Source organism: Corvus hawaiiensis, chromosome 1 (genome assembly GCF_020740725.1).
Source record: "Corvus hawaiiensis isolate bCorHaw1 chromosome 1, bCorHaw1.pri.cur, whole genome shotgun sequence".
Taxonomy (NCBI): Eukaryota; Metazoa; Chordata; class Aves; order Passeriformes; family Corvidae; genus Corvus; species Corvus hawaiiensis.
In genome coordinates, this window is record NC_063213.1 from 44,820,830 (window position 1) to 44,842,618 (window position 21,789).

At 40.0% G+C, this 21,789-nt stretch overlaps 2 protein-coding genes across 9 annotated transcripts in view; one reads left to right on the forward strand and one right to left on the reverse strand.

Moving 5' to 3' along the window:
• Positions 1–99: 99 nt before the first annotated feature.
• BTD (biotinidase) lies at positions 100–11,322 on the reverse strand. Of its 6 annotated transcripts, none has more exons than XM_048302561.1 (5): positions 11,304–11,322; positions 9,609–9,680; positions 6,058–6,292; positions 4,451–4,600; positions 100–2,420 (listed from the first exon to the last, which is right to left on the reverse strand). In XM_048302561.1, exons 3-5 carry the CDS (start codon positions 6,286–6,288, stop codon positions 1,236–1,238), a joined length of 1,566 nt encoding a protein of 521 aa, XP_048158518.1. In that variant the 5' UTR covers positions 6,289–6,292; positions 9,609–9,680; positions 11,304–11,322; the 3' UTR covers positions 100–1,235. The 6 variants fall into 6 exon arrangements, with proteins under 6 accessions (XP_048158518.1, XP_048158499.1, XP_048158509.1 ...); XM_048302542.1 differs by lacking the exon at positions 11,304–11,322 and adding an exon at positions 11,185–11,281; XM_048302552.1 differs by lacking the exon at positions 11,304–11,322 and adding an exon at positions 11,188–11,239.
• The window catches only part of HACL1 (2-hydroxyacyl-CoA lyase 1), a 21,491-nt gene continuing 10,432 nt past the window's right edge, over positions 10,731–21,789 (forward strand). Inside the window, exons 1-8 of one of the 3 annotated variants that reach the window (XM_048302504.1) lie at positions 10,731–10,872; positions 11,843–11,947; positions 15,627–15,667; positions 16,222–16,302; positions 19,057–19,129; positions 19,638–19,715; positions 20,748–20,842; positions 21,250–21,362. In XM_048302504.1, coding sequence (XP_048158461.1) covers positions 10,816–10,872; positions 11,843–11,947; positions 15,627–15,667; positions 16,222–16,302; positions 19,057–19,129; positions 19,638–19,715; positions 20,748–20,842; positions 21,250–21,362 — 643 coding nt within the window. In that variant the 5' untranslated portion in view covers positions 10,731–10,815. Of the gene's footprint in view, positions 10,873–11,250; positions 11,368–11,842; positions 11,948–15,626; positions 15,668–16,221; positions 16,303–19,056; positions 19,130–19,637; positions 19,716–20,747; positions 20,843–21,249; positions 21,363–21,789 lie in introns of those variants that run through there. The other 2 variants (XM_048302521.1, XM_048302512.1) reach the window with 2 other exon arrangements.

Genomic DNA, 21,789 nt, shown 5'->3' on the forward strand with positions numbered 1-21,789 from the left:
CAACTCAGACCATCAAAACAGAGGAAGACTCACAGCTCTCCTGTCTACTGTGCACTGCTCCTTTCAGCCTGACTAACAGAGCAGCTGGAACACAAGGACTCACCAAAGGAACAGTTGTGTTTATTCCATTACTTAACAGCTATTACCCAGATGAAATCATAACAGCCAATAAGAACCCATAAAATTATAATGCTTGAGAATACATTAACTTGTCTGAATTTAACCCCAAATTAATAACCTTTGAATATTCTCTTCCCATCTTCTCCACTGCAGTAGAACAGCTATAGCACTTAATCTTGTTATTGCTCTGGAAAGAATGGTGTGTTTTACTCAGCAGCACAAACCTGCCATCTGGCACATGAAGCATTGATGCAAAAACCTTGATGTCCCACAGCTTCTTATGTGCTTTTCATAACTCCTCTCAAATAAATTCATGAACAGTGTGTAAGATGTCTTAAAGTCAAAACAGTCTTCTTTTAAACAGGGAAAGTTAAAATACTCAAACAGTAGGTAACATGGCCACTGATATTCAATGCTGATGTTTTCTTTAAACATAATTTCTTGTGAATTGTGTCTTTCTGCAGTCCAGGTTTTCAGAGTCATTTGATACCCTGTTTCCCAGATTAGCTATTCTGTAGATGTTTACACTGTAACATCCAGTGAAATGTGTAACAGTATTACAGACACCGGAGTGGCCAGTCAATGGTAATGATTGCAGATGGGAGGTTTTCACTCTAAGAGAAAAAAACAATCATGGCACCCTAACCAGAAATCAGAACCTCAGCACATAAAAGCTATATGTATGTATACCTACATGTTTTTGTGCATGTCATGCACAATATTTGTGTCTTACTTCCCTTTTTTTTTTTCCTTGCAATAGTTTTCTATTCCATTCATTTCCATACTCCCAGTCAGGACCCCCAAAAACCAAACGATTAAATTTAAGGGAACAAAATCAGTTGAAATGAAAAGTGTTATTTTCCTGGTATAAAACATCTCACCAGATCACAACAAGCCTTTATCTTTGCAAGGCAGTTCTTTCACTCCTCGTAGGACATAAACTACCATGGTACAGACTGTACTTACAGCCATTATTTCAAATGTGGGACCTAATCAGGCAGTGATGGGACAAACACACCTGAACCTCTAGGATATATGGATGTTCAACAATTTCTGTTAAGATACATACTCTGAACATATGGGCAGTTGTTTTCTGACTCAGTCAAATATCTGTGCTAGTCCTTTTCATACCATCGTCCATAGAGAGCAGCTGTCAGGAGGCCAGAAGATGTTCTATTTTTGCTTAGGAAATAGTAGTTGTTTTTCCAGCCCATGTGATCAGCAAAGTCCAAGGTAATACCAGATGTCAGCAGCAAAGGAAAGATGTAAGGGGTGCTCATATTCCCCCATAGCTGGAAATCTATCAGAGCAGTGGCATCTGTGACCTCCTGTCCACAAGTGCTAAAGCTGAGACCACCACACTTCACTAAGGCACAGGCCTGGACATAGTATGTGCCATGCACTGTATGGAGCCCATCAAAAACTCCCAAAGCATATAATTCATCAGTTAAAACAGCTCTCTGATAGTTTAAGTAACAACAAAGGGTATTGGCACAAACCTGGAGCTCTCCTTTTTCCCCCCATACAGGAACAAAAGTGAAGTTGTCATACATCATTTCTGCATAAAAGGAAGGAGGTGACTGTTCCTTTCCTTTTTCAGATACTCTGCCAGGAGTCTCTTCTTGCTCCTTAAAGCAAACTTCATCATCCAGTGAGGTGCTCCTAAAAGTCCTGCATGAGTCATGTAAGTTCTCTCTAAATCTTTCGTTACTCTCTAAATTGGTTCTATAATCTGCGCTAATCACAGGAATTTCTGCTACTATGAGCTTGCCACCGTAACTTTCCATGTTGTGGTAGATGAATGATTTGACTGGAGTGTATATGCCACTCCCTGTCATGCCCAAAGTAGGGTGGTGGATGTTGGCTGCTAAAATATTGACATTGAAAGCTGTTGCAAAAGCTTGTTGAAATTCTACAGCAGACAAAAGCGGGAGCTGGTTCATCCAGGCAGTTGGATAAACAATTTGCTTCAAATTGTATTGTCTGATGAGGTTCACTGCAGGCTCAAAAAAGAGTATATCAAAGCAAGTGAACATGCCAAACTTGCCAGCAAAAGGGGTGTCAAAGAATGCGTAGTCTGGCTCTGGAGGGGTGTCAAAAGCATATTCGAAGTACAGGTTGTGTTTGCGATACGTGGCCAGCAGCGTTCCGTCCGCGGCCAACGCCACGTTGGTGTTGAACTGGTACCTCCCATCCGACGGGCACCGAGGATCCGTGCGCTCACACGGCTGCTTGGTCCCTAAGTTGGCCACAAGGAATATCTTGTTCTTCAGGGCCATGCAGCTCAGGCGCTGAACGACCTGGAAAAGAGTATGGAGAAATGTGAGCACTTCCGAATGTGGTGGAGTAAGTTTTACTTAAGCACCTATGACTTATTTAATACTTTCCAAATTATTATTTTCAACTGTGTTCAAAATTGAACACATTAGACCATATCTGTGAAATTTAAAAGCACTGATGATTTTGTGACAAAAGCTACTGGAACCAGTAGCTTTGTCGGCAGAAAGGTATTTCAGATGTTAATTTTAAAATAGCTCTGAAAAAAATTGTCTGAGTTTTATTTCCTTAGAAGGAAGTAAGTAAATAAATCTATTCCAGGGGTGTTAATTTTTAGAAACTTGTGACTGGTAGGAGCATCAATGGCTTTAAAACACTGCATGTGTGTGCCTTTAGAACAGCAAATGTCTAATAATGATCATCTGCACCTGGATGTTTTTACTATAAATTTTTAAAAAGCAATTACTCGCTATGACTTAGAGAAGCAGAGATGGAAAGGGATAGACCTTGCATATTACAGAAAATAAATAGAAAATGTTGCAGACCACAGTATTGCTGGGATAGTTCTTCCATATCGGAGTGCTATACCAAGACTGACATTACTACAATCTCCAAACAGCATCATCTGAATGGCAAACTCAGTTCTTGCTTGCTTGGCCATGATCATTGGTAACAAAGATTCGTAGGCCAAATGGATCATTGTTTACAACTGCGATTCGTGTTTGCACACCAATTCTGCTCGGTAGGTACATGTAGGAACCCAGAGTGCCGAGAATATTTCTCTGCCTGTTTTTAAGGGTTCTTACCCCCCTGAACAACACTGTTTTAGCCTCAAACCTTGGAAAAAACTGCCTACGATCAGACAAGAACTAGAAAATACAGTGGTGTGAATTAGGTGATAGACTACTATGTAAGATTGTCACAGGGTGAAAAATTTAGAGGTTTTGGGCTTCTCTTTGTAGTAAATAGATAAGAGAAAAAAATATCAAAATGGAGGATTCTTGTTGTTCTCCAAACCTTCTTCTTCTTCTACTACTACTCCATATTCTGCAGTAAAAGTAATTTGGGATGATTGGACAAAGAATTCCGCAGTTCCTGCCCGTGTTACTGAATAATTGGTAGGAAAGTAAAAATAATATATGTTTCTAGTAACCATTGGTTAAGTTATCTTTAAAAAGGCTGTGTAAATCTTGATAATTGGACTTCTCTCCTGCTTTCTGTGCTCTATGTTATGCCTGGGTCACGCTAGTGGCTCTGTTCCTCTGATAAGACTTAATAAACAACTAGCTGGCAGCACGGAAACTCCAGGAAAAGTCTGGGTTTATTCTTTGAAACTCCTTGCAAGGACTTTAAAATATTCTCTCCCATCAGGAGGGATTTGATTTATGGCACAGTTTAGTGTCAGGTACATGCATGATTTCTATCATTCTATTGAGTTCTGTAATGTTAATAAGAATTAATAGTCTGTATTTACAAAGCATGGTTATTTTCAGTTCAGGTCCAGAATAGTCAATGACAATACTATTTTTGTAACAGCCAGGTCACCTCCAATGTAATCAGGCTTGGTTGGTGTCAAGCTGTGACTTCAATTACATTGTAGCAGGTAAGTCCCGTTACTTGTGCTAATGGTTGGACACGATTGCTGAGTCAGAATGCTGTGATGTCATTGAGTCATTCAACCCGAATAATGAGAATGCACCAAAAGTGAAGATTCTACTACGTTGTTTTATATAAAACAATGTTGTTCGAACTAAATTCACACACAACGTATCTTATGAGAGAGCAATTACCATTTCAGAGGTTGGGGAGGAGGAGATGACAAATCCAGATGGTTCACACACAACTAATTTCCTTGCATGTATGGATCTAAACCCTCCTCTGCTAAGAATGAAACTGGCAGAGCCTGAGCAGCCATGAAAACAGAATCTGGTACTAGGAGTTGTTAAATCTCTTGCTTACTTTCCTAAGCAAACCAACCTGAGCTATTTCCCACTTGGAGCACAAATGTAGCATTCAGTTATCCCACCCCTGCAGTCATCAGCCCTACATTTACCTCTGTGTCATTGAACAAATAGGGCTCTCTGCAGGGATTCCACTTCCCAGAGCGTGAATGCGGAACAAAATCCAAGTAAGGGTAAATGGAGCTTCTGGTGAAGTTGAAGCCATGGATTCCATCTTCAGGAAAAACAATGATCTGTGCCCCCTGTATGTAAAACCAAAACATGTTTTGTAGGCAAAGCAAAGGAAGAGAGGGGTTCTCATGGCTAAAAAGAGCTAAAGAAAGTTAAGGATAACCCAATTTTGTTCTGTCAATAATGTAGCTTGAAGATGTCTTTTCTTCTACTTCGTAGTAGGTGTAACTATGTAGTCGGTGTGTAACTATGTGTACACAAAACCCACCTTATTTAACCTGACACATACCTTTATCTTGAAAAAGAATGCAAAAGAATGCATTTGGCATTATTTTAAGGGCATGCAAATAAGAGCATACTGCATCCAATTTCTTACCAAAGGTATTCTTCCTTCACAGGAGTCATGAGAATGTCATCATTCAGGTTAAACACTGATGATGTTAAAACTTGCCCTGACTTTTTTATCAGAATTATGCTATTTGCAGATACACTTTGTCAAAGGTGCTGCATCACTTAGTTAATTAGGTACAGGGTTGGACAGGGTACTGGCAGTGTTGACTACAGAAACAGCTTCACTGTGGAAGCAGTGCACAGTCTGGTAGAAATGTAGCCATGCCAGAGGCTCTGCCTGAAGTTCATGGAGATCTGAAGCATTCCTTAAAATGAGGTGGATTCTTCTTAAACCAGACACAGCACCAGCCACTCAGATTCCTGTTAGTTTTCAAAAGTCAGCTCAAATGTGTTACCTATGTAATGGCTGCACAAAAATTACTGTTATGCTTCTGCCCAATCATCTGAACTTCTCAAAAAAAATTCACGTTTTCAAATTATATAGAAATAGTAATTATTCTCTCCCAGAACAATAGATCTGTGAAAATTGCAAGTCAATTCTCCTCTGTGTAGGGGCACTAACATTGCTTCCTGTCGCTAGAACCAGCTTTGGGTTTTCTTGGGAGGGGAGGAAAGAGGGCTGTGTGTAAGAACAGCTGGCGATACTAGTCTCTCTCCTCTAAATATATTTAGACTGAGAACCATTCCATGGTGGGTAGGAGAAAGGAATGGAAAACTTTAGTTCCACAAAGTTGTTAAAGGCGGAACATTAATTTCCAAAGCATTTGACTTCTTTAGTTTTTAGGAACATTCAGGAATTTCCATTGAGAGCACTGGAATAAAACCAAACCCAAGACAGCTGCCAGTAAGACAAGCTTTCAAAGAAACCCTTCCATTTAAGAAAACAGAAAGGAACTAGGTATTCAGACCAAAATAGAAAATTAATTTCCCTATACTAAATAACTATATGTGTGTTTTTCCAAGCTTGGAATAGCCCGAGTCAGGCAGGATGCTAATTGGCCTGATTCTTTTTCAGAGCTGCTGGCAGGTCAGATCGTCTGAGAACCCAGACCATAGTTATGTATATAAATACGGCTTTAGTTGCCTGGGAACACAAAAGTGAAAGATTATCTCTAAATAGCACTCCCTCTATATACACCCAGGGCATGCACAAGTGCTGCCTGGAGCTGGGCCGTACCTGCCTGGCAGCAGCCAGCACCTGCTGCTCATAGACGTCGAGGTTCCTGCCCATGAGCTCCAGCGCGGAGCGCCGCTCCACCAGCGCCGCCGGGGTCGGGCTCAGGATGGACTCGTGCTCGTACACCGCGGCCACGTAGTGCCCCTCCTGCCTCACTCTGCCTGAGACTGCTTGATAGAAGAGAAAGCAGATGGGCAGCTTCCAGCACAGAGCCACCATGGTGAATGCCATAAATCTAGAGAAGAAAACCAAACAGGGGGGTGGGGGGAGCATGAGCAAAATATAATGCCAGGAATTTAAATTTACAATTAAATAAGGATGGTAACTGATGTTCTCAGCAGTGTGGTGTCTTTGAGTTCCTGAATGACCCTGTGCATGTTGTTTCTAAACCTTAAATCCATCTACACTGGTGCTTTAAATAACTGTCCTGTTCAAAAGTGTTTTAGCTTCATATATAGCTCTACTGATCTCCTTGCTTGGTTTCTCTCTATAATAAACATTCATTTATAGATTATTTCACCATATATCAAAACATCTTTGAGAAAAGTTTAAAGCAGTTCACAAATTTGCAGTTCCTCCCCCGTTTGGTGATGGGGGATGTATTTAAAAGTAGCATTTCCTAAAATTACTTGGAGACTCTATTTAGTAGTCAAGCAGAAATAGGGCTTATTTTATCAATACTGAAAAAGATAATTGCCAAGAGAATTACACTAGACACTACTTCTGCATCTATCATATAAATGCATCTCCTAATGGATTATGAATTCACTGTATTCCAACACCACATGTGAAATAGGCAAATATTTCTCCTACAGTGCAGCTTTTCTGAACATTTATAAAAATGTTGAGTGCAATTCAGATCCACATTCCTCCCGTACAATGCAGATCCATAAGGTTAAAAATGTGTCCATAGTAACAACAATAAATCAAAAATCCATACAAAATAGAGAAAATTTGCATTAGTTAGCTTTTCTTAGAAAAAAATTAAGAATTATTGAGTCTGGAAGGCTGGCGCACTCTCTGCAATATGGGCTCTGCATGTAACCCTCCCTTTGACATCCCAGGTTAGGAGAGGACTTAGGAACAAGGACTGACACAGTCACTGGTTGTGCAATGCTTCAGAAAGACTGTTGAAATGCCTTTTAATCCAGAATTATTCTCACTTGAGAATTCTGTATTTGTCACCACAGCGTCACTAGTATCATTAAAGAATTAAATCTCAAATATCAGTGAAGCTGGAGGAGCACGCAGAAGAGATCTACTGGTGCTGTATATTGATAGCTGTAAGTTCAGTTACTGACTTTTTAATTGTATTTGCTCTCTGGGAACTTGTATCCAAGAAAAAAAAATGTTCCAAAACACTCTTAGTGCCCTTCAGTCTTCGTGATCTACAAATCCCTGAATTTTTCTAAAGCAAATACAGACTGACAGACACATGCATGAAGAGTCTTCTCTAGATCCCATTAGGAGTTCAGCAGGAGAAAAAGATCAATTCTAAACTAATCACAATCTTATTTTTATTCATGTTATATTAAATGTAGTTTTGTACCTAAAAAAAAGAAAGTCTATGGCAAGTTAACTGAAAATATCTCTTTGCTTGAATACCAGGATGAAAAGCAGCTAATAATAATCCTCAATACTGCTTTTTTTTCCTAAACACCAACTGTTTAGTACCTAAAAATGAACAAATGGAAAAAGCATTTAGTAAGTACTATCTTAGTTTAAGGCACTTGTTTCCTTCTAGGAGCTCTACGTGCTATTTGCAACACTGGTTTGATAGCAGCACAATCCCATGTAGGACAGCAAAGTCATAACCTTGGTGCCCATGGTGGGCAGAAGAATTATTTTCTCAACCAAAAAGTCTTAACATGTAATAGTAACACTTCTAAGGGTAAAGCAGAAACTTAGCCATTCAACGCTGCTAAGCTCAACTACATATTCCTATTTCCTTGAGCTTTAATTAGCCAATGTGTCCAGGCATACATGCCTTCAAGGGTAAATTTATTTAAAGTGTGATAAAAACAGAATAAAACCTCGGCCTCCCTGCAATCAGATGGATTAGAGATGCTGCATTTATATAAACAGTTTTGAAAAGTGATGTATGACAAGCTCTCCTTGCTATTCTGCAAGTCGAGGAAAGCATTCAGTACTTTTTGGGGGTGATTTGGCAATGCATGTCAAGAATAGAGGTGCCTCCTTGTCCTGTGCAGCTCAGCTTTGCAAATTAAATACCAAAGCACATGTGAAGATATAAAGCAGCAGCAGGAGGAGGGAGTTCAGGGGTGGGAAACCTCTCACAGTTAAGGAATGTACTGAAAATAAACAAGCTATGTTGCATTTCACTGACAAGACTCTCTTTTCTGTTTCTTGTCACCCCTTCAAAGCCAAAATGCCTATTTAGGACAGGAATGGGTTCTAGTCAGCTCCTCCTTAATAAAGTTGTCAACTAAGATGTAATTAGAATTCATCATTACTAGTGATGGAAAAAGTTGGAGAGTTTCAGCTCATGAGATGGAATTGCTATGCATTAGAAAAACTGCCTTTTTTTTTAAGGCAAAACACACTAACAGAAAAAAATTAACAGGTAATGAGCTTCTACAAAATGTTGTATTTTACAAACATGCTTGGAGAGCTGTTACTTTTCTACCACGTTTCATTTCCTGGTGGTCAGAAACACTCAAAAGTACTAATCTGAATCTCTTACTCATTTAGATGCACAAGAGGTTTAGCACTGAACAAGCCCCTGCACAATCCCATCCAGCTGAACCTGGGCCAACTAAAATAACTAAAATAGTTCCTCTGAGTCCAACCCTGGGTTGTGATTACTGCTAGTCCTACAGATGATGGCTGAACACTTGTGTGAGTGCTCCCTAAAGCCTTTCCCCTGTCTGACAGCTTAAACAACAGGACTCTGCTATCTCATGGAGAGCCGTGACAAGCCCCAAGGCTGGGCTTGGGTGTATTAAACTTTCCAGCCAAAGTAAGGATACCAACAGGGTTTACTCAGCCCTTTGCCTGTTGATATTCCAAATATGTCTGACACATTCTGGATGTTTTTACTACTGGAAAGTGCTACACCATCCCATAAGTCCTTTCCTTGAAGAGAAGTTAATTTGCTTAGGATCTACAGAGCTGTCACCTCACCCAAACCATGACTTTAAATTTTCATGACCTGAAGTGCTTTATCATTTTACTTCCTTTTATGTCCCTTTCCTGTGATTTATGTGGTCTTTTGCCTGACAGACAGGCTTCAGCAGGATCATGTCATCCAAATACAAATATTTCATAGCAGTATTACTGTTCCGCAGCCACAATATTCCAGTTATAGTTCCACACAAAGGGTAAAAAGACTGGTGTTCAAGTTTGGATGCCAAGTTTTCCCCCCAGTCACATTGCAGACTGTTTTCCTATTCACCTTTTCAGAATCATCTAATCCCAGTGTGTTGTGAAGTAAAGCATCCAGTCACTCGCTTTTCAACAGCTTTGGAAACTTAGAAGTCTGTCACCTGTCACCACACCTGGATGTATACACAGGGAAAAGCAACACATACCCTCCTTCTTCACACTTCTACACTCAGAAGAATCCAACAGATGTTGAAAGAGCAGAGGCAGCACGGGTCCTCCTAAGTGGTTAATAGCAAATGCATGTTAAGCTATGCCTAACATATAGTATAGTAACAGAAATAGCAACATAAACAGTAGTAAGTAATAATAGTAACATAAACAGTAATGATTACTAGGCAAATAGTCAATTGGCTATGGAAAAATAAAGTCTTTTTTAGGTTGAACGATATCCATGGATTGTGATGTTGCTGCAATTTTACTATGTATTATACAATGTATTTTAAAAACATATAAACTATAGTGAAATTTAAGGGGTTTTTCCACTGATCCCTCCTGTCTACTGCTTTTATTTGCCGCAATATATTACAGTATTTTACTATGCAGGTTTTGTAAAGGTTTTTTGCGATCTATGTCATCTTATCTATGGTTGTTTGTTGTTTGGCGAGTGAGGGCGCATGGAGCGCTGCTATCGTTAGTGGTTTGGCTGCACAAACCGAGGGCGGTGGCACGGACGAGCCGGAGCGTGGGGCAGGGACATGCTGTCACCCGTGTCACCTCAGCGACACGTGCCGGGACAGGCAGAGCCGGACCAAGGGGCGTGCGCCATCCTTCAGCGCGGATTTTGGGAGGGTGTCTCGCACTCCTCTGGCGCTTCCCCTGGTGAGCGCGGGCGGCGGGCACCGGCACCTCACACACAGGCCCGCACTTTGCCCCGCTCCGTTCGCCACCTCTGACCAACCCCACAAAGCCGGAGCGCTCGGGGGCGGCTACCCCGGGTACCGCGCGGCCCTGCGGCTCACGGAGGCCACCGGGGCCGCGGCCGGGCCTGCAGCGATCCCACCCTCCCCGCTCCGCATCGCTCCCGGCCAGCCCCGCTCCCGGCGGTACCCAGGCAGACCCTTCCCCATCCCGATCCTGACCCTACCCCCGCTCCCGCCCCCCGCGAGCCTCACGCTGGCGGCCCGGCGCCTCCCGCCTCCTGATTGGCTGCCCGCTCTGGCCAATAGGAAGCTGTCCCGGTCTCCGCCCCGCGCCGCCCGCCGGAGGGGTCAGGGTGGGCAGCCTTGGGCCCGCCCCCTCCGCTGTCTGATTGGCCGGGCCGCCTGTCAGTCACTGCGCGCGACCTTCGGCCGGGGGCCCGGTCCGGCCCGGTCCGAGGGGCGGCGGCGGCGGGGTCGGGGCAGCGGGGCCGACATGGAGGGCGAGGCGGTCAGCGGGGCGCAGCTCATTGCCCAGGCCCTCAGGGCGCAAGTAAGAGCGCGGGGCGGGGACCGGCAGCCTGCAGGCCGGGATAGCGTGCAGCGAGCGAATGTGCGCGGCCGGTCTCACTCCGACCAGCGCCGCCGATCTCCCGGGAGCGGACGGAAAGGGCTGGCCCCGCCGCTCTGTGGGAGGGAGGGAAGGAAGGAGGTTCCGCCGCACAGCCCCGGGAACGGCCCGGCCCCGGTGCCGCCGGGGCAGCCCCGAGCTGCTGACCCCGGGGCGGCGTTCCCCAGGCCGGCACTGATTCCCTTCGTCTGCCGAGCCTGCCCCGTTCCCGAGCTCAGCCGATGCCCCCGTTACCACCAAGCAATGCCGAGGGTCCTCTGCGGCTCTTGCCGTGACAGCTGGATGCGCCTCCTGCGCCTCCTTCACAGTGACGAAGACTCTTGTGTTGTCTCTAAACTCGAGATGCTGCTCACCTGGCACGGGTCATGAGAGAAGACTTTGCGTTTGGTCTGTGAAACATAGAAAAGTAGTTCAGTGGTAATCTTTCTCTCTGTGTTTCTGTGGGCACGGTACTATCCCAGCCATTTCTTGGGGCTTTTTTGCCGTTAATTTTCTGTCAAAGTGTAAAAGCACAAGGTGCCATGAGGCATTTTCAGAGTAGAGGAAGCTGACATACTCAGGAAAGTGACATAGCAGAGATATCCCAGGTAAGAACTGGTCAGTAGAAAGCACTAAACACACACTGACCGAGGTACTGAACAGTTGTCCCACTGCTTGTAGACGCCCAAAATCCAGGACTTTCACAACCACAGAGGGCTGAGCTGCAAACACTAGCTGATGCCAGCTCTTTATGCTTCCACAGTGACCTGTGAGCTTCTCTGGGATTATATACGTTGTTATATTTTGGTTTTAGACTGCCTGTGTAGTTAGCATGTCTGGGTTTGGCATGTGCTTATTAAAGCTGTCTTTTGGGAAAAAACAGTCTGACTTTTCTCAACATTTTTCTTTATAGAATATTGAATACATGTTTGGCATTGTTGGTATTCCAGTCACTGAAATCGCAATTGCAGCCCAGGCAGTTGGAATAAAATATGTGGGAATGAGAAACGAACAAGCTGTAAGTATATATCTGTAGTGGGACCAGCCCTTTCCTTAACTGTTTTACAATGGAATGAAACCCAGCTTAAGTTTTCTTACTAGAAAGAATGTGGTCTCTGAATGTTCCTTTAAAGAACCTGTACAAAAGCAGCCACTGTTATTTTGGAATAATGGTGCATTGGTTTGAGTATTTCTTTGTGCCCTTCTTTTCCCAGTTCCATTTTAAAGTGACCCCTCCACAGGGAATTGCATCTTTAATTTAAAAATGCCATTCTCCAATAAGGGAGCAAAGATAGGAAAAAAAGAAAGCAAAAATAATTTAAAGACAGCATGTGATAGAGAAGAAAAATATTACCAAAGTCATCTCCTTCAAGTGATATATTTTCAGATTTTATCTGCTAGGTTTTGAGATGCGCATCCAAGGCTTTTTGTTTTCTGTAGCTTTCTACACACTTCCCAATATTCTTCTTCCTTAATTTTTTTTACTATTTTCTTTTACTGATGTCTTCCCTTCCAAACTGGGACAATATTATTGTTCCCACTCCAATTGGTAGTATTTTAATTCTTTTTAGGACTTTATTACCTACCTCTTTACTGTTTTTTTCCTTGTCTATGTGGTGTTCTTAAGTGCCCAACGAAGAAAGTTTTCTTGTTGATTGATAAACTTGTTCTGACAATTTAAATAGCTATGGGTTTTTTTCCTTAAGTATGTTTCAAAAGCTCACAAAACAGCAAACCATAGAAAGTAATAATGCTTCCAAGTGCTCAAAATCAAACATGAACATATCTTTAGACTCTTATTTATGAATATTTCAACTTTATTGTGTACGTATCAGAAATTAGAGTCAAGCTCCTCAGCATTTTGGTGTTACGCTGCTAGTTTTGCATTTGTTTGGTTTCCCACAGTAGTAACTCTTTTAATCTCCGTAATTTCTTGGGTGGTCTGAGGTCGAAGATAATAACCTTGGGTTTGTACGTCATTTTCAAGAGCTGCTGCACAAGATGGGGAGCTGGCTGCTAGCTACTGAACTGGAGGCAGATGGACCAGCTGTTTTCCATACTTGGAGCTGGTCTACAGCAGTTGCCAGTTTTCCTTTATTTATGTAGTTAATAACCTTCTGGATAGTCCCAGTCCTCAACAAACTATTGTAACAGTAGTTCTCCTAAATCAGGTGGTTGTGAGCTGTATGGTTTTGCTCTGTAATCCTTACATTCTTATATTGGAATGTGAGCATTTAGGGGAATGTATGTCTCTATGGAAAATCTGTAACATTTGAAAGAGGCAAATGTATACAAACATGTTTAAAAGTTGTATTTGAGTCTTCAAAGGACTGGGAATTCAGCACAGTCTTTATGTTCCTGTAGGCCATTTAGCAAATATTCTAGTTTTAGCTGTGGTTACTAACATGATTAAAATTAATTACCTCATGTGTGTCTGTAATGAGCAGAGAAGATTGCTTTGCACTGCCAAATGAGATGCTGTTCTATTTATTACTTTTTACTAGATGAAGGAGACAAGAAATGTTCTGCGGTGTAAATGATGAGCTGCTTTTGCTTAGTGGAATAAAAATCACGCAAATACTTGTTTTAAGGTCAAAATGTCAGGACTTCTCTTCTTTGGGGAGTGGAAAAGGATGAATGAAGATGAGAGTTTCTGTTTTTTCTTTATCCTCAGGGAGTAATAGAGTAATTGCTTAGCAGAGGAGAGGGTGAAAGGTTATATATAGTATATTCAAGATATACTCAATATTTTCATGTCATGGATTTAAATATCTCAGTTGTGTGGTCTGGCTGTGGAGGATGTGTATACAGCTGCTTCCTTTATTGGTGAAGGCAGCTGTATATGATATAAGATATATGGAAAATTAAGGGTTTTTTTCCAGGGGTTGAGTTTCTACCTCATTTCTAGGCCAGATGTAGCAAACGGATTTCCCTGTAAAACTGGTAAAAGTTTAATTAGTAGTGTTCATAGGAAATAGGGCCCATAAGCAAGTTAAAGCACAAAACTTGTGATAAGATGATAATCAAGCAATGTACTTGTTGGTTGGCATCCTTATGTTCTTATTCCGCCCAGGATGGTGGTGGAGTCAGCATCCCTGGAGGTGTTCAGAAATGACTGGACATGGCACTTAGTGTCACGGACTAGTTGACAAGATGGTGATTGGACAGGTTGGACTCAATGATCTTGGAGGTCTTTTCCAACCTTAATGATTCTGTGAAAAGCTCATAAAGCTGCAGACTAGAAACACCTGATTGAAGCATGAAGCTAAAAGTAGCACTACCAATGCCCATAAGCCAGTCTCCTGTAATATGGCATGAGTTTGCCAGAAGCAATTCAGCTGCATCCGTATGCCCTTTGAACAGTGAAAAATTGTGTTGCAACTCCATAGGGTGTGTTTTTGTGTATCTGTCCCTGGGTAATTAGAGATTGCTGTGATTGCTTAGAAGACTGACAACCCAGATCAGTTCTAAACTTCAAAAAACCCCCTTTACTATATGGCTCTTTGTTAACAACACACATTGCTTAGGTTTAGTTCTTAATCTTTAATAATAATTATCACTACATATTCAAAGAAATTTCTTGATATTTGTATCCTAAGTTAGTTGTGAATATACAATATGCTGGAGCTGTTGCAGCTGTCAAGGGAATAGGGCTCGAGAACACTTTAATAACGACAGCTGGAACCAAAGTGGGCATCTTATTGCCAGAGTACTCAATAATAACTAAATAATCAAATCTCAGTTCAATTTACAAACAAAAGAGGTAGGTTCTAAGGCCAGAAGCTTACTTTAAAAAAAATTACAGAATATTGCAAAATGATGTTTTTTCCCATTAAGTGTTAGAACTTGCTGATTTCAAGACAAGAAAATATGAGAGAGTGGGCAATGTCACATGTGAATTCTTGAGTTCTGTTGTCACCTGTAAACTTCTATTTCTGCTTGATCACATAGTGTCTTTTTACCAGGCAAAATTTACATCCAAATGTTCAATATCACTACAGGAATAGTATAAAAACATACTCTGCAATAACACTGCTGGTAAGGTATGCTAACACATGTTGTAGATGTCACTTTTGTCATTTTTATTCAAAACATGATTTTTCTTTAAATGTCAACATGGCTAAAGCAAAGTGTGGTACCAAAGTGGAATGAGAAGTATTTCAGCAGCACAGCTTGTAAAAGACAATCCCAAATTGTCTGATTATTGTCCCCAGTGTGAGATTTCAACCTTTTGCTTGATATCTGAAATACAGTGTTTCTGAAATACAATTCAGAATGGCTGGATTTCTGCTTCTTGTCTTTCTCTTGCAAGTCCTTCTTCCATGTTAGTCCAGAAGGCAGTGTAAAGCAGAAGTTTTAGGCATTGTTCTGTTCTTCTTCCCTGGTTTTAGTGGTTTTTTTTAATCTGGTTGATTTTTTTGTTTTTCGAATCCCAAATATTCCTAATGTAATATCTTGTGAAAACAGGAGCCTGAAATATGGAGAGAAGTGGAGAAGAGTCTTGAGATTTTTCAGAATCTTTATGTAGACATCTTATAATGGGAAGGGTGAGGTGGTGCTTTTACTTTTAAGCCCTGATAGTCAGGGAAGGATCTATAGCTACTTATTTTCGTTATTTTTGCTGAAAGTTGTGTACAAAATATCATGAAATGTATACATAATAATAATTGTATCATTAACACCAATATTTTCAACAGGCCTGTTATGCTGCATCTGCTGTTGGATATTTGACTGGCAGGTATGTAAAGAGTCTGCAAAGCTGTTAAGAAATGCTCACTAGTTAAGAGTTACCATTTTTTATCTCATCACCTAGAATAACAAGTGTCTCTACCCGAATTAAAATGCAGTAAAATTTGCGTTGAATCAGATGCACTTCTTCCAGTGTGAGCTTTCTTCATTGGTAACTGCTGATAAAGTGCAGTTGAGAAAACTGCAAACGTAAGTTTACCAAATTGCATATAAATGTTAGATGTTGGAGCAAGTGTCATAGAAGAAGTCAGGAGCTGTGTTAGGATAAGCCTGTGTATGTTGCACACCTCACTGTGGGTGGCACATAATTGTTCACTTGCTTTTCCAGTTGGATTGATACAGCTTCATAGTTTCTGATTTCCATGTCTATCTTTAGTCATTCGTACAAATTCCTAGCCATTCATGAATTTTGATGACATGAGTAAAACTTTGATATTCTGTTTCAGCACCTTACTAATTTTAGTTGATTATTTATTTGATGTTCCCTGTGCTCACTCTCCTTTTCTCTCTTTCTCTTTTTTTCTTTTTGTATTTTCTCTGTAGACCAGGAGTATGTCTTGTAGTGTCTGGTCCAGGTTTCTTACACGCCCTTGGTGGGATAGCAAATGCAACCATTAACTGCTGGTAATTTAACTGCATTTTCCCTTTAAAATTCCAATAATTGTGTGTTTTATTTGTTTCAGATGTTGAGCTCCATGGTATTTAATATTTTACTTTTTTCCCCCTTCAGATAATGAGAAACAAATTCTTCCTTTATCAAGCTTAAAATTAATTTTGTTTTATTTTCTGTATTCTCATGGATAAAATTCTTCTTTTTGTCCTACCCCATTGTGTGTATATTGGGAAATCTATCAGTATAGCTGGTTGTATGGATGTGTTTGAAAAGGAAGTCAATATTAGTATGCTTTCATGATCATGGAGATCATCTTAAAGGTGTTTTCTAAATTGAAATTCATACTGCCTTTGAATTACTGTATTTCTTGTGTGAATAAATTGACAACTGCATTGTTAAAATCCCTATTTGCCCCCCCACGCAGACATTTAGAGCAGTAATTAAGTAATGAATTAAATGAGGTACAGAGGGACAGTATGTACTCCTGTAAGCCTTCACGGAGGTGTGACAGCTTTACCTGGTCTGCCACTGAAAGCTGTTCAGAAAGCTGTACTGAGGTATTTTGGGAAGAAGCTGTAGCAATACCAAGCAGATGTGTTCACAGAACAGAATGATCCAGAACAGTGTGATCTGGAACATTGAATTAGCAGTGGCTGATGGACGAGGGAAGCTCAGCAATGGGAATGCTAACAAATCAAGTCTGACATTTTGAAAAAAGACCTCTAGTGTTCAAACTCTTTTTTTTTTTTTTTTTTAATTGAGTTACTGACTAAAGTTTAGCTGTCACTATGTGACTTTGGACTAAAAAAGGAAGATCATATGGAAACCTTGCTTTTGAACAGTCATGGGTTTCGTTATAGGAAAGAAGTGTTCACGTCACTTATGGATTTGCAGGACACATTTTTGAGGGTAAAATACATTTTCAAGGGCAAAACCTCTTGATGTTTTCATGCTGCAAATTACCTGCCATGCTGCTGCCTCCTGTCCTGTCTCATTCTGAGCAAGGTTTTGTACCTCAGTCTGGCTATGACAATAGACTCCAAAGACAAGTGTGTGGTAGCTGGTAAGATTTGGAGTAAACACTAGCATGCTGAAGTACCATGCTCTTTCCCTGAAGTTGCAGTTAAATTTTTTTTCAGTTTACTGAAGTTCTTCTCTTGCACGTCCGTAAGACTTAGCATTATTAGTTTCATTATAGTCAATGTTCTTTCTGCCTCAGTGTTGTTTTTCACTAGCTTTATAAGCACTGCTCTTCAAAATGTTTACAATATTGTTACAGTAGTACAATGATTTCCTTGAGGGAAAAACTTCTTTCTAGTTAGAATTATGTAAAATTTCAAGAGCAGAACTAAATCTTTTCAAGATATAGCTGTTGGAGTTGGCTTTCTAAACAGTAGACCAGTTTTGTAATTGTATTTCATTATTGGGAAGTAGTAGTTACTTTGTTCATTAAAACATTTAAATAAATTTGGAAAAGGCAAGTGAGAGGAACATAGGTTTTGTCACTGTCAAACAGTCTTGTTATATATGGATAGTGATAATCATTTTGCTGAGGGGAGAGAATAAGCAGAATAAAATGTGTAGAGGGATCACCAAGTGCATTTTTCCCATAACGATTTTTCACAGAGGTAAGATACAGCCGGAAGTTCTCATTTCGCTGTGCCAGGGGATTAGAACTGAGATTTTTTGATTTATGGCTGAGAAATGGCCTGGTTATGAAGCTTAGATCTAGATACACATATCCCCAAGTCTTATGGGTGATTAAATTTAGGATTATGCATGGAACACTCTGTAAGTGTTTCAGCTTGATACATTATAGAGATAAATGCAGTCAAAGGAAAGGCTGTATCTGAAGAGAAATTGTTTAAGAGAAAAAGCCTAGAAAGCTATTGACCCAATATTTCAATATAGTGCAGATGAATAAGCAGATTGATAAAACATCTTTCTTCTGTTGACTCAGCATTTAGCATTTTAAGGAGTTTGACCTACAATTTGAATAAAAGACAGGTTTTCATTCACCGTAGGAAAATTATTTCTTGTATTTTGTGGAAATTACAATAAAAATGTGCTCCTGTGGAATGTATAACCCTCACTGTAAACTAAAACTGCTTTCCTCACATAGCCGTGAACTAATTTAAGATCAGGACTGCTTGCAAGCATGTTAATTTTTTGTTCAATTCTTTGGGTTTTGGGATTTTTTTTCTAAGAATAAAATGCAGGGAGTTGTTCTCTCAGCCAGCTAACTTCTGCTGTGTTCCAAACTGTATACAAGGAAAACGTAATCTTTTTGAAAAATTGTATCCTAGCTTGTTTCTTAGTTCTAGTGCATGTTATAATACCCTTTATAAACACAAGTCTTAATACTTTTTAGACAGTCAATGCTTTTTAACTTCTTATTAGATGTTTTCATTCCCTCAAACCACCGTGTCACCTATATTATCAAACTTGAATGAAAATTGCCTGCCATGTGATTTGGTTTTAGGGCTTCTATGGTGCAAGTCACTTAATATGGCCAAGTTGTCCTAAAGCTGGTGACCCAAAAGCTGCTGGGGAGCCTACCAGCTGACACTCTGATATTTAGAATCCATTTCTGTACTCTGTATGTATTCCTGTAGAGATCTGTGGATGCTAATGGTGCACAGCACACCAAGAGCAGTAGGATTTGATTGTAAGGAGAGTTTACAGGTGTGATTGCAATTATAAAAAAAAAATATATGTATGCTTATGGGGTTTTTTTGTTTGTTTTTTTTAATATACTTTTCTAGGCCTTTGATTGTTATTGGAGGTTCTTCTGACAGAAATCAGGAAACCATGGGGGCTTTCCAAGAATTCCCACAGGTACACAGACACACAACTTTCTACAGGAAGGTTTCAGTTAAATGATTGTTGTTTCTTCATTATTGTAGGAAAAACAATCCCTAACACTAACATTTCCTAGCAGATCTTATAATGCTGTTGATTTGCTCCATCTACTGGTTGACACTGTGTAAATACAGCAGATTGCCTGGAATGTCTTTGTCCCTACTTATGTTAGAACTCATACTCTGTTTTAGGTTCTCAACTAGTATAAATTACCTTTGTTTGTTCTGAGATGGACAAAAGCAAAATGTCCAAGAAAAGAAACCAATTTGTGGGGAAGGAAAAAAAACCCCAAAAACTTGAGTACTTGGAGGAAGGAGTATGGTTTTGACAGTTTTCAGCAGCTGCTGCTGCATTTTTCTGTGGGGAAGTTTTCACCTTGTTGTTTTTCATCTGGTATTTCTTTCATTTTACTCATATTGAAATGAGATGGAAATGAGCAAATCACTTCGATAAATCAGCATAATGGTTTTTTGCTTTTATTCAGGTTGAAGCTGGCAGGCTGTACAACAAGCTCTCTGTCCGCCCAAGCAGCCTGGAAGTTATTCCTGCTGTTATTGAAAAGGTAGGAAAAAATACAAAATTAACAACAGAACATCAGGTAACTGTCTCCTGTTTTAAATTTTGAGGGCTTATTTTTGTATAGTTGTTACTCTAAGTAATTTGCTCTGGCAGATGTGAGGTGGTGGTTGATTGAGTAAATTAACAATTGGGGAGGTTCTGCCTTATGAACAATGCTATGGAATAGGCTAGAAATAGATTCTAATCCAATCTGATGCTTACTGATCCCTGCAGTGGTTTTTGTTAGCTTCAGACAGAGTTGGAAAATTTTTGTGAAATAAATGCTTTTAGGGAGAGATGCAGTAACTAGAAATGTAATGCTTCAACTTTTTTACCACTGTCATGTGAAGGAGGTTTGGAGGGGGGGCAGTGGAGATGCTTGTGTTTGGGGTTTGAGTTTGGTTGTTGCTTTGTTGGGTTTTTTTGAGAGTGAGAGAAAACACATCCTTATCTCAATGCTTTAGAGAGGATTAGAGAAGTCTCTTGGTACTGCTGTAGCAGCCCTTCAGCCATGTCAGCCCAAATTCTGCATACAGTCATACTGTTTCCAGAAGTGCAAATTCAGCAGAGCATCTACCTGCAATAGAAGAACTGGAATCAAAAGTAATAGAAAATGGAGGCATTGGTTATCTTGGTTTTACTCTGTTTGTGCTACTTTAAGTAGAATTCGGCATGAATGTTTAATTTTGTGTCTCCAAACATAACAGCTGATAATGCAATTATCTCATTGTAAATTAAACAAAGAATTTAATACTGTACATCTGCTGAAAGGCCCTGGCTGGTGTATAAGGGAAAGTATAAATAGGTATCAAAACTTCAATTTATGGGTATAAATCAAGCCATGGAAAATGTAAATAGTATCAAGACTTGAATTTATTGATGTAAATCAATTCATGGAAACTTCCCCTGTGATGAATCAGCAATATGGAACTGTGTACCTTGTCTGCCTACAGAAGAGTTTTCTTGCTTTTTTGAATATAAATATTTTTTAAATCCTGTCAAACAGTGATTAAAACTTTGATTGTATGTTTCCTAGGCTGTAAGAACCAGTATGTATGGTCGTCCAGGTTCCTGCTATATTGACATACCTGGGGATTTTGTGAATCTTCAGGTGAATAAGAGCTCTGTCAAGTGCGTAAGGATTATGTTCATTATTTTTCAAGTCACTGAACAAAAGAAAATTCATTTATACGTTAATTTCATATTTTCCTAAAACAAGAAAATCCAGCTTTTAAATGTAACATTCCATCATAACATGATATACAGATTATAGTTTGTAATGAAATGTGCAAAAAAAGAGTTAATATGGTAGTATAACAATGTTACTCTGTAAATCCCTGAAACAACACTACCTACAAGATTAAAGAAACAAGGAGGGAAAACTTCAAAGCCTGTTTTAAAAAAATATATCCTGTTCTAATAAATGCTGTAAGATGGTGTGTAGCAACTGCAATTTTATGCTAAACAATAGGTTTTGCCTTTCAACATTTCTTGTTTTGGAATTTTTAAAGAGCATCTTTTGTTTTGCTTGGCTTCAGGTACGTGGAATGCTGCCTGCCACCTCCCATCAGCATGGCTGAGCACTCTGCTGTATCAAAAGCAGCCTCTGTCATTGCTCTTTCCAAGCAGCCTCTGCTCATCGTTGGCAAAGGTAGAATGATCTGATGTAGCTTTGAACTGTGCACGTTCAGGACAAGAACAGTGATTGCTTTTCCCCAGAAGTGTTACCCGTCTTCTTTTTAGTCAAACAAAGAAACCAACCAACCGGTAGTTAAAACACAAAATTCTTTGGAATTTAACGTTAAAATCTGCTCTGGTTTTAGACTATTTTTGTTTTCTGTTCTGTAATGGTTTATTTTTCATCTAGTTTAAAGAAAAATCGATTGATAAAATACAAATTTGTGTAGAAAAAAATCAGATAACTGTTGTCTTTAATCCTAGAGCCAATACCAAGGGATCACTTCCAAAATTCCTGACAACTTAAATTCTGTTAAAGAAATTATATTCCTTGTCTGGTGTTCTGCCATATATAGCAAGAATCAGAGTAGCCAGAGGTCATTTTTCTATTGATTCTTACT

Bases quoted from the DNA above. Each gene is read 5' to 3' on its own strand.
- BTD (XM_048302531.1), bottom strand. The intron at 4,601-6,057 runs GTACGGCCCAGC...TTTTACATACAG, and splicing joins TGCTGGCTGCTGCCAGGCAG to GGGGCACAGATCATTGTTTT. The intron at 2,421-4,450 runs GTAAATGTAGGG...ACTCTTTTCCAG, and splicing joins ATTTGTTCAATGACACAGAG to GTCGTTCAGCGCCTGAGCTG.